This window comes from Protopterus annectens, chromosome 5.part0, assembly GCF_019279795.1.
Source record: "Protopterus annectens isolate FY-2018-M chromosome 5.part0, PAN1.0, whole genome shotgun sequence".
NCBI lineage: Eukaryota > Metazoa > Chordata > Ceratodontiformes > Protopteridae > Protopterus > Protopterus annectens.
In genome coordinates this window covers 1730388417-1730408593 of record NC_056735.1, presented here as the reverse complement: position 1 = coordinate 1730408593, position 20177 = coordinate 1730388417, and the positions used below count along the sequence as shown (strand labels likewise).

The following is a 20177-nucleotide window of genomic DNA, read 5'->3' as shown; positions in this document are numbered from 1 at the left end:
ACTTGGGACTCTGGTGTAAAACAAAAAAGGGGAATTTGCCCGTTCAGAGGGGAGGCAAAAAGATCTATCTGAGGAGTACACCACTGGTGGACGATGTCCAAAAACACATCTCAGTGAAGCATTTACTCATCACCCTGTGTTATGGGCCAGCTCACAGTCTGCCACAATGTTTTGTTCTAAATTTACATACAAAGCCTGAAGAGATACTTGATATTGGATGGCTAGATTCCTAACTTGAAGAGCTAGTCTGCACAGAAGGTAGAACAGTGTCCCCCCTTGATTGTTGATGTACCACATCACTGTGGAATTGTCTATAAAACTGTTGAGGACCTGAAAGAAATAGTACTAAAGTACTGAAGAGGAAGGAGGAGAGCTTTCATCTCCTTGATGTTGACACGGTCTGCCCTCTGATGAATGGGTCAAAGACCCAAAACCTAGAGTAGGATAAAGAAGCACCCCATTCCACTCCACATCTGAGCTATCGAAAACATTTCCTGAAAGGAGACTGGGAGCTGAAAATGGAGCCCTGGGTTGAGAGTCAGCTGATGAATTCACAACTGAAGCTGTAGCTTGAGGCATGGAAGAAGAGGGACTAGAAAGTCCAAAGGATGACAATGTTGAAGCCATATGTAGCTTCCTCGTATGGAAAATAGCTAGAGACAGTATTATGAATGGTGGAAGCCATAAATCCCAGAGCCCTTAGAAATCCCCTAGCTGTAAATGAGACATGAGGAAGAAGAGACTGAAAAGAGGCAATTACAGCAAGAGACTTGGGTGGGGGCAGGGAAGCCAGCATACAAATGGTCTGGAGCCTGCAACCTAGAAAAACATGATCCTGAGGAGGAATCAGGATGGATTTCTGGAAATTTATCGTAAACTGTAGGCTTTGCAAAAGGCAAACAGCATAGTGGAGGTGCTGACGCAAGGTTTCTGGGGAAGAAGCATGAATGAGCAGGTCCTCCAGGTAAGGAAAGATTTGTATCGCCCTCATCCTGCAAAAAAGCAATCACAGGAGTAACACATTTGAACACCCTTGGGGCAGTAAAGAACCCAAACAGCAAAGCTAAGAACTGAAAATGTGAGGTAGAAACAGAGAAAAGCAAATATTTCCCGAAACAGGGATGAATAGGGACATGAAGATAAACATCCTTGAGATCCAGAGAGACCAGGAAAGCATGAAGAAGTAGAAGGCACTGTGGCGGGACAGCTTCTGAAAGGAAGTGATCTTCAGAAAGGTGTTGATCTGAAAAGGTCCAGAATTGGCTGCCAGGTACCTTCTTTCCTGGGAACCAACAACATTCTGGAATAAAACCCCTTCTCCCTCCAGGGGAATGGGAACTGCTTGTATGGTGTCGAGACAAAAGGCCCTGAAACACATCTGGAAATAAAGGCACCTGTTTCTGAGGAGGAATGCCTAGAAAAGGAGAAAGGGATTTCCATTCCATGAAGTATCCCTGATGGATGATTGACAGAATCCAAGAATCTTGAGTTATCCTTAACCAACTGGCAAGGGATGGGGAAAGAGAGATGAAAGGACCTAACTTAGAAAGGAGGTAAAGGGGTATTTATAGACAGTACCAGGGCTTATCTGAAAAAGGAGGTTTCTGAGTAGTAGCAATCTGAGTAGACTTAGATGGAGGAGCCCTTCTTACTTTTGGGAGGAGGGTGAAACTAGCGACAAATAAAAGCAGACTTAGATGGATAATTCCTCTGAGGTTTAGGAATACACAAAACAAAAATATGCTTCAAGTCCTGCAAGGCTCTGTCCTTGTCTTGCAGGAATTTAAAAAGCTCAGCAGCTGCAGAATCAGAGAGTTTTATTATCAAGGGGAGCATCCAACAATTTAACCTTAATATCAGGCAATGGCTGGAGGTGAAGCCAAGAGTAGTGCTTCAAAACAGATCCAAAAGAAGCAGCTCTAGAAGCAGCATCAGCTGCATCATAACTACATTTAATAGAATAGTAAACCACTTGGGAAGAGGAGCCCAACAAAGAGAGGGCCAAAACCTTCCTCTCAGATTCAGGAAGGGCAAAGACAACCTGAGAAAGAAGAGCTAAGACATACCTGGTTATATGGGTCTGATAATTAATATACACCTTTTTGCCTAGCTGTTCATGGCCCTACTGTCTTTATCAGAAGGAAGCAATTTAGTAGACAATAAAACCTTAGAAATTTTGTCAGACGAGACAAACAATAGAGGGGTCAGCAGAGGGACATTTGTAAAGAAACTTACATTCATCAGGCACCTTATAAAACCTGTCAGGCTTTTTAGGGTCTGGAGATTGGGAATTAGGAGTCTGTGAAACTGCTGAAAGTGTGTCCAACAGGGCAGCTAGCACCAGTGGGACAGTAGAGGGCTTAGGAGACTCCATCTGGAGGAGTTCATAATACCTTTTCTGGATGTCAGAAACCTGAAAAGCTCCACTTAAAGAATTCCATCATAAGAGACCGTATCCCCAAAAGTGAGTTCCTCAAGGCAGAATCTAGGCTGATGGACTCCTCCTTCTCAGAACCAAAGTCCAATGGAGAAGGAATCAGAGGTGTATGCTAAGGAATCTTCCCACAAGTCCTCATTAGAAGAGTCCTGCTCCCTAGGCCTCTTAAGTGCAGTAGATAACCAGCTGGGAGCGGGCACAGAAACTCTCTGGGGAGTCCTTCAAGGTCATGGGGATCTCTGGGAGCAAGGAAGAAGTGCTTAGTTTTCTACTTCTTCAGAGGGACATCAGCCTTAAAGACCTTATCAGATTCAGACCCTTGCTGGCCATCAATGCACTGGGTATCTTCACCCCTCAGTCCCTGGAATGTGATCAGCTGAGGTTCCCTTTCAACATCCAAAGTGGATGTCTGCGGAGCTGCTGAAGACATGCAAGAAGCCAGATCCATGGAGACCTCCAACATTGTTACAGTAAAGAAGCCAACAGAACTGGACGATCCTCTGGGCTTTCACCAGCCTTGAAAGACACATCCGGGAGAGACAGTACAGCAGCTAAATCTGACCTAACTTGTTTGGTCTTCTTGGTAGACAGATGACCCTCAGGACATGGCTATTCCGCCATAGCACCATGTGCCAGCAACTGAAGACGTTGGTTCTCCAGGTAGACAAACAAGAGAAATAACTATGAAGCGTCTTGGGGACAAACACTTGACAAATTGAGCACTTAGTATGGTCATAATAAGTGCTCAAGCAAAAAAAGACACTGCACGTGATGGCTCATATGGGGAATCTCTCCCCCACACAGACATTTTCCCTTTCTGGATGATATGTAAACTCGCAAACCAAAAGAAGAGAGAAAAGAAGAATACTTCCGTGGGGCACTTATCTGAATACTGCTTGGTAACCAGCACAAATGATGGAGCATTCAGACAGATGATTGAAGATGGCGTTTGGACTGTTGGAAAAGTTGTTCTAAGGTATGCCCATCCGTATGTCACCTTTATACCTTACTCCTTGAGCAGGGAGCATACATGTGACGTACAATGTCCTTAAAATCCTAAGGCTTTGGTATACTTGCCAGACATTGGGCTACCCCTGGCAGGGGATACCTTTAGTGAAGAATACTGCAACAGTGATATGGAAAGGCATTTATGAATGCTGCAACAAATGCACAGAGGTATGCTTTGACTTGTAAATCATGAAGTTTCCTGAAATGCACAAGATGACTTTTGAGAGTAATTCCTCAGGTAAAAAAAGGAAAATGCAATTTTTGTCATTCGCATGCTTCAACACAGAACAGCTCATGCAGAATTAATACTCTACACTTTTAAAGAGGGTGTAAACAGTAAGCAGTCAAGCCACACATTTGCAAATAAGGAGGTTTGCCAAAAAATGAGCTATTGAGGACCTATTAATTAAACAAAAGTGCACTCACATCTATCTTTTGCCACACCTGATCTCTGGGTCATGATCGCCATGACCTCAACTCCTCTACCAAACATTTTATGCATCTAGCACCTTTGGGACACAAAGCAAGTCCTGCACATCAGCTCAGACCTCCCAAAGCCTGTATTGCCTTCAAGTTGACCTCATCAATGTTTCATGGAATACTGAAAGCAGTCCATCATTAAAGCCACAGGTGACCTGAGTTTACAGAAAAGCTTTGAAACTTAAGACCTAATTGCAATTACGTGTGCATCATGTGGTATTAATTATGTTACTGACCTGTTGACTGGAACTCTATTTTAATGCCATTCGATTTTGCGCTGACGGTCTCCTTCCATGTACCACCTCCACTTGGGGTCCATGCCGTTGCTGTACAATAATATAAACCAATGTCTGATATCTGTGTTTGGCTTATGCGAAACCTGAACTGGTCCTCTTTGGTCTTCTCTAGAACAACATTCCCCAGGTATGCTTTGTCCTCCAGAGTTACCACTGCTTCATGGTTCAGAGAAATCAATTTCTTCACATTAGATGAAGGCTGCTCCCTAGTTATTAAGACAGAATAGTGAGGCCCCTTGATATTCTGTGATGACACACTACAGATCATCTCAAAAGCACTTCCTGCTGAGGATGGACTTCCCTGGCTGACAGCCTTGGCAAAGACTTTAGGTTCTAAAAAGGAAACATCAGATACATACATTTTTACTTTCAAAGCATAAACTGCAAAAATGCAAAATCCTAGATAAATTTCATTACTCCAAAGCAGAGCAAATATTCAGAAAAGGTTACTTCTGTATTCTTACTGCGATTACATGCAAAAACACCAGCATACTGACAAGCCTGGTAAACATTTGCCAATTTTATTAAAGCCAGATGAGGCAACCAAGGATAGAAGTGTAAAGGGGTATTTTTCTACTCATCCCAGTGCACTCTTTAGATGAGAACAATGCAATTATTATGGACATAAGGGACACACAATGCTCTACAGTGCTTGTCAATTTTTTTAATCCTTGCCTTTCAAGTTTTGTACCTTCATTAGCATTTTTTTTCCCTCTGAGCTGGTGAAAACTTGAACCACCATAAAAGGAAATTTTATTTAAAACAGGCTCAGACAAGAAAGAAAAACAGCCTTAAAACTAGACGATTAGCAATTCTTCACAAGAGAATGTGGTTTATACATCAAAAAGAGAGTACTGTAAGTATGCAGACAGACTTCTGAATCAAGTTAACATACAAAAAAGAAGTTATGTACTCACCATAATGTTCCATATTTGTTGTCCAAAAATCTCTCCATCATTCTTGCTGGTTAGGGCTCGGAGCCGATCTTCAGCTCTGACTCGGCCGCATACTAAAGCTTGAGAACTTCAACTGGCTCGAGGCTACCTTCTATCCCAAAGATGCCTAGCGGCTGTTCCCCAGATCTCGTTTGAGAACTAATCACTAAAGTAAGCTAATAGGCAAGAAGGGAATCAGACCATATATTGCCAATCTTGAGTCTCCTCTAGGTCCTCCAGGAAGGGGGATGGATGGGGGAGATGCAAGAATGAAGGCGAGATTTTGGACAACAAACATGGAATGTTATGGTGAGTACATAACCTCTTTATGTTATGTTGAACTATCTCGCCTTCATTCTTGCTGGTTGGGACAGGGTCCTCAGCACCTTCTTTCTTGAGTGGCTCAATGGAATAAGCTCTTTAGAACAGTGGAGCCAAAGGATGCCCAGTTCCGGGAGGCCATATCTAGTTTGTAATGAGTGATAAAGGTGTGAGGATTGACCCATGTAGCAAGCAACATAAATTGAATCCAATGGAAGTCTAGATTGAAAGGCAATGGAAGTTGACATTGCTCTAGTTGAATGCCCTTTAATTTTTCCTGGCGGTTCTTTATTGTGAAAACTATAGACATAAGTGATGGTTTCAGTAAGCCATTTAGACAAAGTAACTTTTGAAACTGCCATGCCTCTTTTGTTCTCAGAATAGGAAACAAACAATTGTTCTGACTTTCTGAATTCTTTGGCCCTATGCATATAAAAGTTCAACTGTCTATGCACATCCAATTGGTGGAGCTTGTATTCTGCCTTGTTACCATAATTAGGAAAAAATACAGGTAAATTCAATAGATTGGTTCAAATTAGTTCCAGAACAGACTTTTGGTAAAAAGGAAGGATTTCTTCTGAGGGAAACTCTGTCTGAGAAAAATCAAATATGGAGAGTGAATAGACAGAGCTTGCTTTTCTGAGACCCTCCTAGCAGAAGTAATGGCTGTTAAAAAGATGGTTTTCCAAGATAAAAAATTTAGAGAACAAGAGGATGCTGGTTGGAAGGGTGGAAGAATCAAAGATGATAGGTCCCAGGGAGGAGGAGGTTCCCTTAAGGGTTGTCTTACTAGAAATGTACCCCTGAGGAAGACTTTGCATAATCTGTGGGACATTACATTAGATCCGATGTTTTGCACATGATAATTTGATATGGTGGCTAATTGTACCTGTATTGTAGCTGCCACTGCTGCTTGATTAAAGATTTCTGTAAGAAATTCCAAAATTGCAGATATAGGGGCTGTAAAAGGATCTATGTACCTTTTGTACGCCCAACAAGAGAACCTCTTCCACTTACTTGCGCACAGTTTTCCTAATCGTCTTCTTGTGCGAGCAAACCAAAATGTGTTGTACTGTGGAGGCTAATTCAGAAAGCCTGGCTAAGACTAAAAGTGGAGTAACCAAGCTATCAGCCTGAGGCTCTGAAGAGTGGGATGCAGCGTTCTTGACTGATGCGTCAGAAGATCTGGACTGGGTCCAGGATCCACTGCTCCTCTTGAAGGTGGGGCCAAAGAAAGGGGAACCATATTTGACGAGGCCAGTAAGGAGCAATGAGAATTATCCTGCGACTCAACAACCTGGCTTTCTGAATAATCGTTGGAATCAATGGAAACGGGGGAAGGCATAAAGTCATCCTGGGAGCCAGTCGTGAAGGAGTGCATCCCTTGGTGACTCTCCCAGAGGGGAAATGAGGGCAAAATAGTTGCTGCATTTGGCACTGAAGGGAGTGGCAAAAAGGTCGCAGCAAGGTTGGCCCCATTTGCGAAAGATTTGATCTGCAACTTCCTGATTCAGGGACCACTCTTGATGCATGAGAACTGCTCTGCTTAGTCTGTCTGCTATTACGTTGGATTTCCCCGGGATGCGCACTGCTGTCAGAAAGCGATGAGAAGAAATTACCCATTGCCAAACTCTCTGGGCCTCTCGACAATAGGGGATAGGATCTGGTTCCCCCCTGTTTGTTGATATACCATACCACCGACATTTTGTCGGTTTGAATCGCAATAGTCCCTATGGGAAGAGAGCTCTGAAATGCTCTCAATGCCAGAAGCACCAACCTCATCTCTAGGACATTGATGTGCAAGTGGTACTCGTGATCTTTCCAAACCCCTTGGACAGTCTGTCACAGATAATGCCCCCCCCCCCTATCTGGGACACGTCCATGGTCACTATAGCGACAGGCTGGGGAAGAACAAATGGTCTGCCTAAGGTTACTTGAGTGGACTGAAGCCAACATAGTATATCCCTCTTGCAAGCATCCGTACTCAGAAGCATGTGAGACATGGGTAACTCCTGCATGGACCATTGGGCGAAGAGCAGCCAATGTAATATCTGCATGTGTAGACGTGCCAGCGGGACTAGTGTTATCGCTGCTGCCACTGAACCTAAGACCTTGAGGACAAATTTTGCTTGTACCTTTCTCTTCTTGAGTAGGATAGACACTTGACCGCATAGCATTTGTAGTCTCTCGAGGCAATTTTGCTACCATGTCGTTTGTGTTTAATTCTGCCCCTATAAAGGTAATATGCTGTGATGGCAACAAGGTAGGTTTTTCTATATTTATACTAATGCCCAGGTCTGAGCATAGATGGATGGTGGCATCCCCTGCCTTGATTAGTAAATGCTTGATGGTGGCTGTCAGGAGCTGGTCGTCTAAGTATGGAAACACCTGGAATCCTTGATGCCTCAGATGAGCCATGACTACTGCCATGCATTTGTGAAACACTCTGGGGGGTGTAGTGAGACCAAAGGGCAGAGCTCTGAACTGATAATGATTGGCTCCCAGCCAGAAGTGTAGATATCTTCTGGATCGCCTGTCCATCTTTACATGGTAGTACGCATCCTGAAGATCTAAGGAGTATATCCAATTGTCTTGTCCCAGAAAAGGGAGTATAGACTGCAGTGTCACCATCCAGAACTTCACCTTCTTTACAGACTTGAGTCTGCTGAGATTCAAAATTGGTCTCCAGTCCTGTCTTTTTTGGAACTAAAAAGAACCTTGAGTAAATTTCAGGTATGATTTGGTCTGCAGGGACTTCTTGGAAGACTCTTTTTCTAGCCACCTTTTAATTTCTATGGTTGCTTGATCCCTTTGAATGGGTGGAATTGTCTGGGATAGACTTTGATGGACGGGGTGGACAGTGGAAAGGAATGTTGTATCCCCTGGATATAATGAACTGCACCCATTTGTCGAGTCAGTTGTAGTTAGCCTTCTAGGTACAGTGATAGTCTTCCCCAGACTACCTTTATGGTGAACAGGCAGGCATCCTTTCAGGAGCGCTGGAAAGGCTGACCAGAGAATGCATCTCTGTCTCCCTGGTTATGTGGACCTCCCTCTGCCACGTGGATGGCATCTTCCATTGTTATTGCCTCCTCTGCCCATAGGGGAATCACCATGAGCATCCGACAAGGCTCCTTTGGACTTTCGGAACCACACGTGTCCTCTCTCCTGACCTTTGGGATAAGGTCTAGTAGGGGCGGAGAAACGCATTCCTATGGTAGTCTTGCCATCTTGTTCGCTCCTGGTGAGAGTATCCTTTACTTTCAGCCCGAACAAGGATGAGCCATCGAATAGGGTGTCAATAAAGGAAGACTTGAAGGGTTCAGCAAACTCACAAAGGCGCATCCAGGAATGTCTCCTAAGAGCTATTCCTGTGCCTGCTGCCCTACTCGGTCCATCGGTCTCATAGGAGATGAGGCGCATGGAGGAGTTCGTAATAGAGGTTAAGGTTGCCAGCTGAGAATTTATCTGGTCTGACATACCCCTGAGCTGTAGCACCTTGTACGGCATCTCCTAGCTCTTTAAGGAGATCCCTCTGAAGTAGAGTAAATGTGATAAGTAATTCAGCGACCATAGGGTAAAGGCCGCTGAGGAGAACATACGCTTCCTGTATCTGTCCATCTTTCAAGACTCCTTATACAGTGGATGGACAGATGCATAAGCTTCAGCTAACTCCTCCTTGGTGGCAGCCGACACCACCATCGCATCTACTGGAACTCCCTTTGTCAAATAATGTCTGCCTTCCGGGGCCGTAATGAATTTGTTGGGCCTCCTCGAACAGGCTCCAGTGACTCCGGAGAGCCCCACGCTTTCTGACTTACCATAGCTAGGAGCTGGTCGAAGGGCAGAGACACCCAAGAGGTGTAGGGAGCAAGAGCCAAATGCCTCCAGGTATAATGATTTGTCCTCAGAAGGGGAAAGGATTTTCCAGCTGCCCCTCTATTTATGGATCTCTAGGATGTCAGAGAAGGAGACATCCTCAGAGGGAAACTGTGGGGACCCTTCTGAGTCCTCTAAAATGGTATCAGAAGTGACAGACTCAGGCGAGTTCCCTCTTACACCATCTCTTTTGAGGGACCTCCTCAGAGGGATGTTCTGGGGAGGTGTCAGAAGAGGGGGTTCCTGTGGCACTCTCTACAGTGGGCATGATGGAGGGATGCTGTTGAAGTAGATGCTGGCCCTTTAGGGGGAAGAGCATCAATGACATCGGAGCAGATGCTGGAACCAAGATATCGAGGGTGATTACTGGCTCTGACGGTCCCACCACAATGAGTTCCTGACACATTGGTTCCGAACTCGTCCGAAGAGGAATGGTTGGTACTGGAGATTCAATGGTCGGCTCCACATTCCGATGGGCTGGGCTCGTAAGAATTTTAGCCAGGACTGACGTTCGCAGTAACCTCTTCACCACCGACTACACATCATCATCCGATAAACTTCTGGAGGACTGAGAGGAGTGGGTAGATAACTTGCGACTACTCACCACGGATTGTAGTAAGGGAGACTGTGGCACTGAGTGTACTGGCTCCGATGTTGGTGACTGACTCCTTTTTCGGCTCTGCAACGGTTCCAAGGATTCAGATGGAACCGAGGGGAGATCAGGTTTGTCGGAACCAACAATCTTCGGTTCTGAAGATACTCGTTTCTCATGGCTGCTTGATGGCTCAGAAGCTGGAGCCGAAAAAGCTGACTTTTTTGGTTTGTCAGATTTGGAGGCCTAACTACCTTCTACCGATATCTCAAAGGGTCCTTTTAGCAAACTTCTTAGGATAAGTTTCTTTCTCTCCTGTTTGACCCTCACACTGAAACTATGACATGTAGAACAGGAGTCCTGCAGATGGACTGCCCCTAAACAGTAAACACAACTCATATCTGTCTGTTAGACATTTTCTGGGTGCATGAATCACACTTTTTAAACCCAGACTGTTTTGTTTCCTTTTTTATAATGAAAAGGGGAAACTAGGTTGGAAGAGAATTCTCTAAGTTTAACGACAGTCTCCTCCAAGCTGAGGAGACACCTCTAACTTAAACGGTGACTCCTAGGGATAGAAAGGAAGCCCTCTATGAAAAAACGGGCTGAAAGAGAAAAGGATCCTCCAATTTAAATGGATCCTTTAAAAGGGAAAGGCCTAAAAGAGAGGAGGGAAAAAAACAGCTGAAAATACACACCAATTAGGGAAAGATACTACATAAGTAATAACACAGAGAGGAATATACAAACAACCCCTAACTAAAAGTTTTTTTTTTTTTTTTTTTTTTTTTTTATCAAAAAGCAGATCAGAAAAGGTAAAAGAAAGATAATAAAAGGTAATAACTAGCCTGAGCCAGCCAGAGAAGACCATCCCAATGCTTCAAGAGGCAAACGAGATCTGGGGAACAGCCGCTAGGCATCTTGGGATAGAAGGTAGCCTCAAGCCAGTTGAAGTTCTTGAGCTTTAGTATGCGGCAGAGTCAGAGCCGAGGATCAGCTCTGAACCCCAACCAGCAAGAATGAAGGCGAGACAGGACAACATAACATCAACCCATTAAACACAAGAACCAAAACAGCAAAAGGACTAAATGCACTAACTGCAATACATTAACACACTGTTTCACTTTTAGTATTTTATTCCCAGGCAATATCCATTACTCCAAGCAATGCTTAATACGATGTATTGATTTATTTCAGGGAGATAATAAAGATTAATGTTGAGAAGGGTAACATGGTTACCCATTACAGTTCAAAGTTGATTCATAGTAAACATTAACACTAACATTTTAGCACTGAATTAAAAAATAATATAATTTGTCTTTACTTTTCTAAATTTTAGAAAGTTATGCCAAACAATTTCTACATATTTCTCTCATGTTTTGATATCATCTGCAGTCCATAATTTACTCAAACAATACTGTCTCTAGGGTGGCAAAGTGGTAAAAGAGACAGCACTGCTACATCTCAGCAGCAAGTTTTCCAGTTTAGTTTTTGTCCAGGGTGCCTTATTTTATTTATTGATTCTGTGTACTGGGAAAGTCCATTTCAGTAGAAAACCCCTTTTAGGAGGAGGCTTGGACAAAAGCACCACAATATATACAGGGAAAGTGTACATGCACACGCACACACAGTGTAATGAATCATTTGGGCATACACTGAGAAAAAAATAACTGGCCACAATACGGAGAAAACAAACATTGAAAAGATGCATAATGGTAGTCATACAGACATTACAATCATGATGGAGGCAATACAGTGATTTAAGAAATTGTTCAAAAGTAGATCAGAAAGAGTGTTTTCACTTAAACGTTTACACCCACAGTACTTTATAATAGTAAGCCAGTGGTAAAGTGAACTTTCATAATAATATAAATTTGAGGAGAGTAGAATGTTGTAATTAAATCAAAAGGTGCTTCAACAAAAACTTTCAGTTTATGGTATGTACCCAGCTTATTGTACGTTCTTTATTTTTCATATTTTTCCCCTAACAGATTTGTTTTTCAATTGAATTGTACAGGATATAGATTACATTAAAGGTGGGAAATGTTTTGAAATGATTTACTGTGGTCTCAATTTTTTATCACAAAAATCTGGCATTTTAACAGGGTTGTGTATGCTTTTTATATCCACTGTATCTGTGTGCTCTCATTTACTTTCAAATCAAGATGACGTTGTTTGTCTTTCGGCTTTTCCCGGTTAGGGGTTGCCACAGTGGACCTCTGGTCCGCTAATGATTGGCAGTAGATTTTCACGAATGCTGAGGTGCCAACTCAACGTCCAACCTTCAACGAAGGCACGCCAATTTACGCATGTCTTTCGAATGCCACCCAACCACGGGGAGAACATGCAGACTCCACACAGAAGGCACTCCCCACACTCCAGCCGAGAATCGAATGGGAGAACCTCTTGCTGTGAGGCAGCAACACTACTACTGCACCACCGCAACATTAAATCAAGATGACATAACATAGGTGAACTGCATATCCTTCAAACTGCCTGTATGTCTGCATGCATGCAAGCTCATGCATGTGCGCGAGTGCACAGTGGTGCTTCGGTTTGCATTGTCACCTCACAGCAAGAGGTTCTCCATCTCTATTCTCGGCTGGTGTGCCTTCTGTACAGAATCTGTAAGTCTCCCCTGCATTCGTGTGGGTTTCCTCTGGGTGCTCCATTTCCCTCCACATTACAAAGACCTGCATCTGTTTATCCCCAGGCCTCTACTGAAAATTGGCTTGTTCCAAGTTTCCTGGTAAACAAATGTTAAATAAATACATACATACACACACACTTATACACATCCTGTGTTGAGCACATACCCCATTCAGGATTATTTTCTCTGCTATGTACACAGCAAAGGCTAGAACAGGATCCCCTTGAATGAGCTCCCATTAAGATAAGTGGGCAATAATAAAATTAATGAATTATTTTTCTTACATCATCAGCTCCAGCTTTTTTCGATGCTCATGTAAGTGACCTAAAACTTGTATACAGCTACTACTCATCACAGCAAGAGTACTCACGTTGGCCATTACTGCACAGCTTAAAGCTCATCTGGAGTTCCAGCAAGTGTTATTGTTATGCTCACTAAAATCATTCTTTGTAATATGACTGACAGAAAACTTACTAGTCATCACTGTTGATTTACAAAGAGCATTTTTTAACTTGGTGTCCTGCAAAACCTATCAGTTATAAAAAAAAAATACAGACTGCTAAGCTGCCTTTAGGGGGGTTTGGGGTTTCATTACAGCACTACACTGAATCTGATACACTACATAAATTACTCAAGTATTTAGCGTGTTAACTATGGCACACTGCAAATTAGTTTTTTTTCCTTTTACAAAATATAGAGGAGTTTTAATTCTGATATAATAGTAACTCAAAGAAGTATTTAGATTATTTTTGTACAGACTGTACTGAGTCACAGCTCAGCACAACACCATCAATGAAAATCCACATACAATGTAAACTGTCAGACTGTGGCAATAAAGGCATATGAACTCAAGTGACTAGACTCTGTTTGAAAAGCTATCTCTGCCACTCATAACAGGTTCATTTTGTAACCTAAAGACAATGCTAAGGTTGCAGTTCTATCTTCAGAGCTTCCAGTCCAGCACATCTTTGAGTTTGAGCAGGCAATGTTAGCTTCTTTCAAGCATGGCACTGAAGCCATAACATACATAGCTATTACCTCTGATCAAATCATAACTTACTAGAGAAGTATTCTAAGCTATTAACTGTTTTTGTACACCAAGCAGACGTGCATAAACAGCACTCCCAGTGTAAACCGTGCATGATATAGAATGCTAGAATGTGGCAGTGAACACTTCTACAAATGCTGATGTAGAGCTTATTTCTAAAAGGCATTACCTCAATCCCACTTTGAGATTTCATTATGAAACATTGAAGGAATACAAAAAGGATGATAAGCTACAAAACATGTAAGACTCCAACTTGATCCTTAGGGTTTCAGTGCAACACTGCACTATATTTAACCCCCATGCCTCAGCTGCTCAAATATTTGACATGTGAGCTACAGCATGTGTAAATGACAAGAAATCCAGGAAAAAAATGTTTGTACTTCTGCTGTAGTTTGACAACTCAGTAGAGAAATATTCCTGCCATTTTGCATTCTGCATACTAAGTTCAGCACATCATCAATGGAAATAGATAACGCAAAATGTAACAGCAAAAGTATATGCTTCAAAGCCTCTTGTGCCTGTCTATGAAATGCTATACTCAGCAACCCTTTTAGACTTCATTATGCAACTTTAAGGTTGTAACAAAATAATATCCAGCTACAAAGTGCAATTAAGACAAGTTCTAGCTTCATGGATTTCACTGCTGCTAAGTGCTGAATTTGACACAAATACCTAAACGATAGCATGGAAATGTCATGATACTTAAAAGTGAAAGACATTTTTATTATTGTGAAATATGTAGAATGTCTGCATTTGGCATAATGATAATTTAGTGTACATACATTCAGTACATTTGCTTTTCCTGGGTCTGCAGCAAATAATCGGATGTCATCTCATCGACAATGCAATTCGTCAAACCTCCACCATGTGGGGGGAGCTAATTATACATACTAACTCAGAGCTCGCACTACAGTGAGAAAGGGCAAATTTCCTTATCCCTACAGTAACATGATCTCAGTCAGAACAGTTTGATGGCCTGGATTGTCGATGAGATGATATGTTCAACAAAGTGGCAGTTTGATTATGTGACACAGGCCTGTTTTACCTGAACATTTGTGCACAGGACAAATAGTTGCTAGGTGGAAAACAAGTATAGGGTTAGACAGTGACAACAAAAGCCCTTTGAAATGGAGGATTAACTAGCAGTATTTAAAAGATCAGTTCCCAGAAGGCAGTTCAAAAAAACAGGGAATTCTAAAAACATGCATGGGTAGAAAATATTTCCAAGAATGCCATTCTGCCCACAGTTATTCACTTTTTTCCATCCTGATTTATACGATTCATACTGCCTTTGTAAGTGCACAAAATGTAGTGTGCTCTATATGAAGTAAAATAAATGATGCCTTGACTTGTCAAATATTTTTTGGTGGTTTCCAGTCTAATGGGTACTTAATGCACATATATAATAAGAAGTTATGTTCTTACCATAACGTTCCATGTTAGTTGTCTTCTTCTCGCCTTCTTTCTTGCTGGATGGATGGATTCAGAGCCGATCCTCATCTCCGACTTGGCCTATACTATAGCTCGAGAGCTATTTTTACCGGCTCGAGGCAGCCCTATATCCCACAACACCATGCGCTAACTCCCCAGATCTCATTGGCAGCTAACACATAGTATAAATATATTATTATTATCCTTATTTCCAAGTACGGACTCCCTGCTGGTAACACTAAAGATACGGGGAAACCATAAAGTATTGTATGACATGAAATAGAAGGACTCAGAGACCTTCAAGTCTGTCCAGGCTAGGAGGCAGGAGGAAGGGACGCAAGAAAGAAGGCGAGAAGACAACTAACATGGAACTCTATGGTAAGAACATAACTTCTTAATGTTAAGTTGTCACTCTCGCCTTCACTCTTGCTGGATGGGACAGCGACCCTAGCACCTTGGTCCTGGGTGGCTCAATGGAACAGACTCCTGAGTACGGTGGAACCAAAGTCAGCTCTATTTCTGGAGACTATATCAAGTTTGTAATGGGCAATAAAGGTATGTTGAGAAGCCCATGTAGCTGCTGCACATATGGCATCAATTGGTAACCTTGCTTGAAAGGCTGTTGATGTTGATAGAGCCCTAGTTGAATGAGCCTTAGGCCTAGACGGGGGTTGCCTGTGTCTCAACTCGTAGACAAAGGTAATAATGGATGTCAACCATCTGGAAAGAGTAACCTTTGACACTGGAAGCCCTTTCTTCCCTTCAGCATGAGAGAGAAAGAGCTGATCTGACTTTGAGTTGTTTTGTCCTGTCTAGATAATACCATAGTTGGCAATGAACATCCAATGAATGTAATTTCTGTTAAACCCTGTTTGAGTAGTCTGGGAAGAAGACAGGCAAGTCAATAGAGTAGTTTAGATTTGCTTCAGAGGAAACTTTCGGTAGGAAGGAAGGGTTTGGTCTGAGAGTTACCCTGTCTTTATGAAAGACCAAATAAGGGGGACGGACAGACAAGGCTTGGAGTTCCGATACCCTTCTGGTAGATGTTATGGCTACTAAAAACAGAGTTTTCCAAGAAAGAAGCTTGAGGGAGCAAGAGGCTGCGGGTTCAAAGGGAGGCAGAATCAATGACGTTAGAACCAAATTTAAATCCCATTGTGGAGGCGGATCCTTAACGGGAGGTCTAAGCAAGAAGATGCCCTTGAGGAAGGCTTTACAGAGCTTGTGGGACATATTTGCTTCTGAGAGCCCCACATGAAAATTAGCAATGGCTGCTAATTGTACTCTGATAGGCGCTGACGATGACCCTGAATGGAAAAGCTCTGCCAGAAAGTCTAGAACCTTATGAATTGGTGCATGGAAAGGATCTAAGGACCTAGCTTGTGCCCAGAGCAAAAAACGCTTCCATTTACTCGCATAAGTCTTCCTAGTATTGGACTTATGGGAAGCAAGAATGATATCATGGACAGGAAGAGAAATAAGGGGAAGCCTGGCTATGGCTGGAAGTGGAGCAACCAAACTGTGAGGTTGAGGGAATGAAGAGACTGATGCAGCTTGCCCGTTAGATGGGTCAACAGATCCGGAATGGGTTCCAGATGCCAAGGCTGTTCCAGTAGATAACTGTGCAGGAACAGAAACCATATTTGTCGAGGCCAATACGGAGCAATGAGGATCATTTTGGATCTCAATGCGGTTGCTTTCTGAATTAATTGCGGAATCAACGTTAAGGGGGGAAAGGCATATAGAAGACCCCGGGGCCAATCGTGAACAAGAGCGTCTCTGGGGGGATGGCCTGGTAGAGGGAAGAGTGTGCATTTAAATACGGTGACATGAAAAACACTTGATCTGTCCCAACCAATTTAAAATATATAAAATATTAATACGCTTCATTAAAATACATTACAAACAAATATAAATACATATAGAAATAAGCAATATAATACATCACAATAAATGTCAATGTTTATTTTTAACTAAACTTCTACTTATTAGAAAACATTGTGAAAGGCAGATCATGCCTCCTGAACCTGATCGACTTCTTTGAGGCAGTCACCAAAGCCGTAGATGAGGGTAAGGTGGTTCACACAGCCTATCTTGACCTCGCCAAGGCTTTCAACACCATCCCCCATTCTTGAATTATAGCTAAACTCACTAAACTAGGTATAAATCCCTACGTCACAAGATGGGTTGCCAACCGGCTCACTGACAGAACCCACACTGCAAAAGTTGCAGACTCCAAATCTGACCTCAAAGCAGTGACAAGTGGGGTACCACAGGGTTCCGTCCTGGGACCTCTCCTGTTTGGTATCTACTTATCTGAAGTACATGCTAACACAGAAGGCTTCTGGCTAATGAAGTTCGCAGATGACTGCAAACTAGGAGCTATAGTCAAGTCCCCAAATGATGTGGACATCCTACAGAAGGGCCTCGCTGAGACAGATGCCTGGTGTCAGAGCCATGGCCTCAAGCTCAATGCCAAAAAGTGCAGTGTCATCCCCTTTGGCAAAAACTCTGTACCCATGAACTACCACATAGGCAGAATTCTACTCAACATTGAACGTGTGATAAGAGACCTTGGGACCCAGGTGGACAGTAGTCTCTCCTTTGATAGTCACATCGCCACAGTAGTCAGGAAGTCCTTCTACGTGGCACACCATCATAAAAGGGGTCTCATCCAGGAAAAAAGAGGTCATTCTTTCCCTCTACTCGACACTCATTAGACCCATTATAGAGTACAATGCCCCTTTTGGAATGTACCTCACAAGACATTTGCAGCAGCTGGAAAGGCCACAGAAGTATCTCACAAAGTGTATTACTGGCCTCAAACAAATGCCCTACACTGACCGCCTCAAAAAACTCCAGCTTTACTCCGTAGCATATCGCCTACTCCGAGGTGATCTCTGCCTAACATATAAAGCCATGTCAAACCCAGAGCTGTTGGACATGCTACACCTAAAGAAATCCCAGTCCCTTTGAGCGACAAGCTCTACGGACCTAAACCTTGTCACCACAATAAATAGGACATGTTGGAGGGATAGATTCCTGTCCCAGATACTTCCCATACTCTGGAACAGGATACCCATCTATGTCAAGCAAAGTTCTTCATTAGCACTCTTCAAGAAAAATCTTGATGAGTGGATGGGAAATAGGAAATGCACCCCAGGGATCACTTCTGTGTCTCTGCTCAACAGTGGCTAGAACAGGATCCACTTGAATGAACTCCCATTAAGATAAGTGGGCAATAATAAAATTAATGAATTATTTTTCTTGCATCATCAGCTCCAGCTTTTTTCGAAGCTCATGTAAGTGACCTAAAACTTGTATACAGCTACTACTCATCACAGCAAGAGTATTCACGTTGGCCATTACTGCACAGCTTAAAGCTCATCTGGAGTCCTGTCAACTCTTCATGAGTATTCAGTAAAGTTCCAAGAAGTGTTCTTGTTATGCTTACTAAAATCATTCTTTGTAATATGACTGACAGAAAACTTACTAGTCATCACTGTTGATTTACAAAGAGCATTTTTTAACTTGGTGTCCTGCAAAACCTATCAGTTATTAAAAAAAATACAGACTGCTAAGCTACCTCTTGCACCTGTCACCCCTGGGCTTTCGAATATTGGCTAAGGCTCTTTCCACCCCCATAGTGCCTTTTTTAGGCAAGGCTCAAAAGACAAACCCACCTCCATAGACAACACAAGGAAAAAGAAACTAAGGGTAATGCTGCTCAACGCCAGAAGTCTAAACCTCAAGATGCACGCACTCGAGGCTCTCCTCAGTATGGAGAATGTCGATATCTGTGCAGTAACAGAAACCTGGTTCAAGGCTCCCGAAAGCACCCCAGCACTTCCAGGTTATACCTCATACCATGCTTTTCAGCCCCAAAACTCGGACCGAACCACAAAAGGCAGGGGAGTATCCATATTCATCAAAGATACCCACACCTCCAGGTTAGTGGCACTGCACGAAGCATCGGCGACCATCCATGTGCAACTAACAGTGGGCAAAACTGCCTTTTAGTTTGTAGCCTGCTACAGACCACCCTCCCAAACTCAGAAACCACACTCAGCTTTCCTGAGAACAGTGGAGAATATGAATGTCTCTCCAAACATCATAATATTGAGTGATTTCAACTACCCAAACATTGATTGGGTAAACTACTCAAGCCCCAACACCCTTGCCCAATGGTTTCTAGAATTTATACACCCAAATGCTATGGAACAACTTGTCACCAACATGAGGACTCTGTTCCACACCAGAGGTAAACCCCTCATTGGTAATATCAGACCATAAACTAATCTCACTGGACATCCATATCCCCCCGTCCCCACCCCCAGCCAAGGAAACCACTGTGAAAATTTTCTCAAAAGCAAACTTCACACTTCTCAAAACTGAGGTAGAATCCTTCAAAGCCCCTGGGCCAGTGGAAAATACTGCCCGAACCGCAGAATCCTTTAAAAACGCATTCTATGAGCACCTACAGGAATGCATGGATCGTGCTATCCCAAATAAAACCAAGATTCACTCCTCCAAAAGCAGGAAAACTGTCTGGTGGACCCCGGCCATAAATAAGCTATACAACAGAAGGAGGAAACTACTACATGATAGAAAAAAATCCCAAAAAGGGAAGGCATCCCTGATCAGTACTAGCAAGAAGCTCAGGGATAGAACCCACATGGTCAGAATTGCAGGTACATGTCAGACTCTAAACCAGTTACAAGTGGCGTCCCACAAGGCTCAGTCCTGGGACCCATCTTGTTCGGTATATACTTCTCTGAGGTACAGGCTAACATGGGAGGACTATGGCTGTCCAAGTTCGCAGATGACTGCAAACTGGGAGCCATAATCGACTCTCCGGCTGACACAAGCATCCTCCAAAAGAGTCTCACAGAGATGGATACCTGGTGCCAGAGCCACGGCCTCAAGCTAAATGCCAAAAAGTGCATAGTCATCCCCTTTGGGAAAAACAAAGTGCCCACAAATTACCACATAGGTGGTAATCCATTAAGTATGGAAGAAGTAATTAGGGATTTGGGGACCCAAGTAGATAGTAATTTCTCCTTTGACAATCATGTTGCCAAAGTGGTTAGAAAGACCTTA

General features: G+C 43.0%; 1 protein-coding gene across 1 annotated transcript in view; it reads right to left on the bottom strand.

Moving 5' to 3' along the window:
- PTGFRN (prostaglandin F2 receptor inhibitor) overlaps positions 1-20177 on the bottom strand; it is a gene marked incomplete at its 5' end in the record, with an annotated part of 905906 nt that overhangs the window by 506051 nt on the left and 379678 nt on the right. The window contains 1 exon segment of the mRNA XM_044071529.1: positions 4162-4554. Within this exon segment, the coding sequence (XP_043927464.1) occupies positions 4162-4554 (393 nt within the window).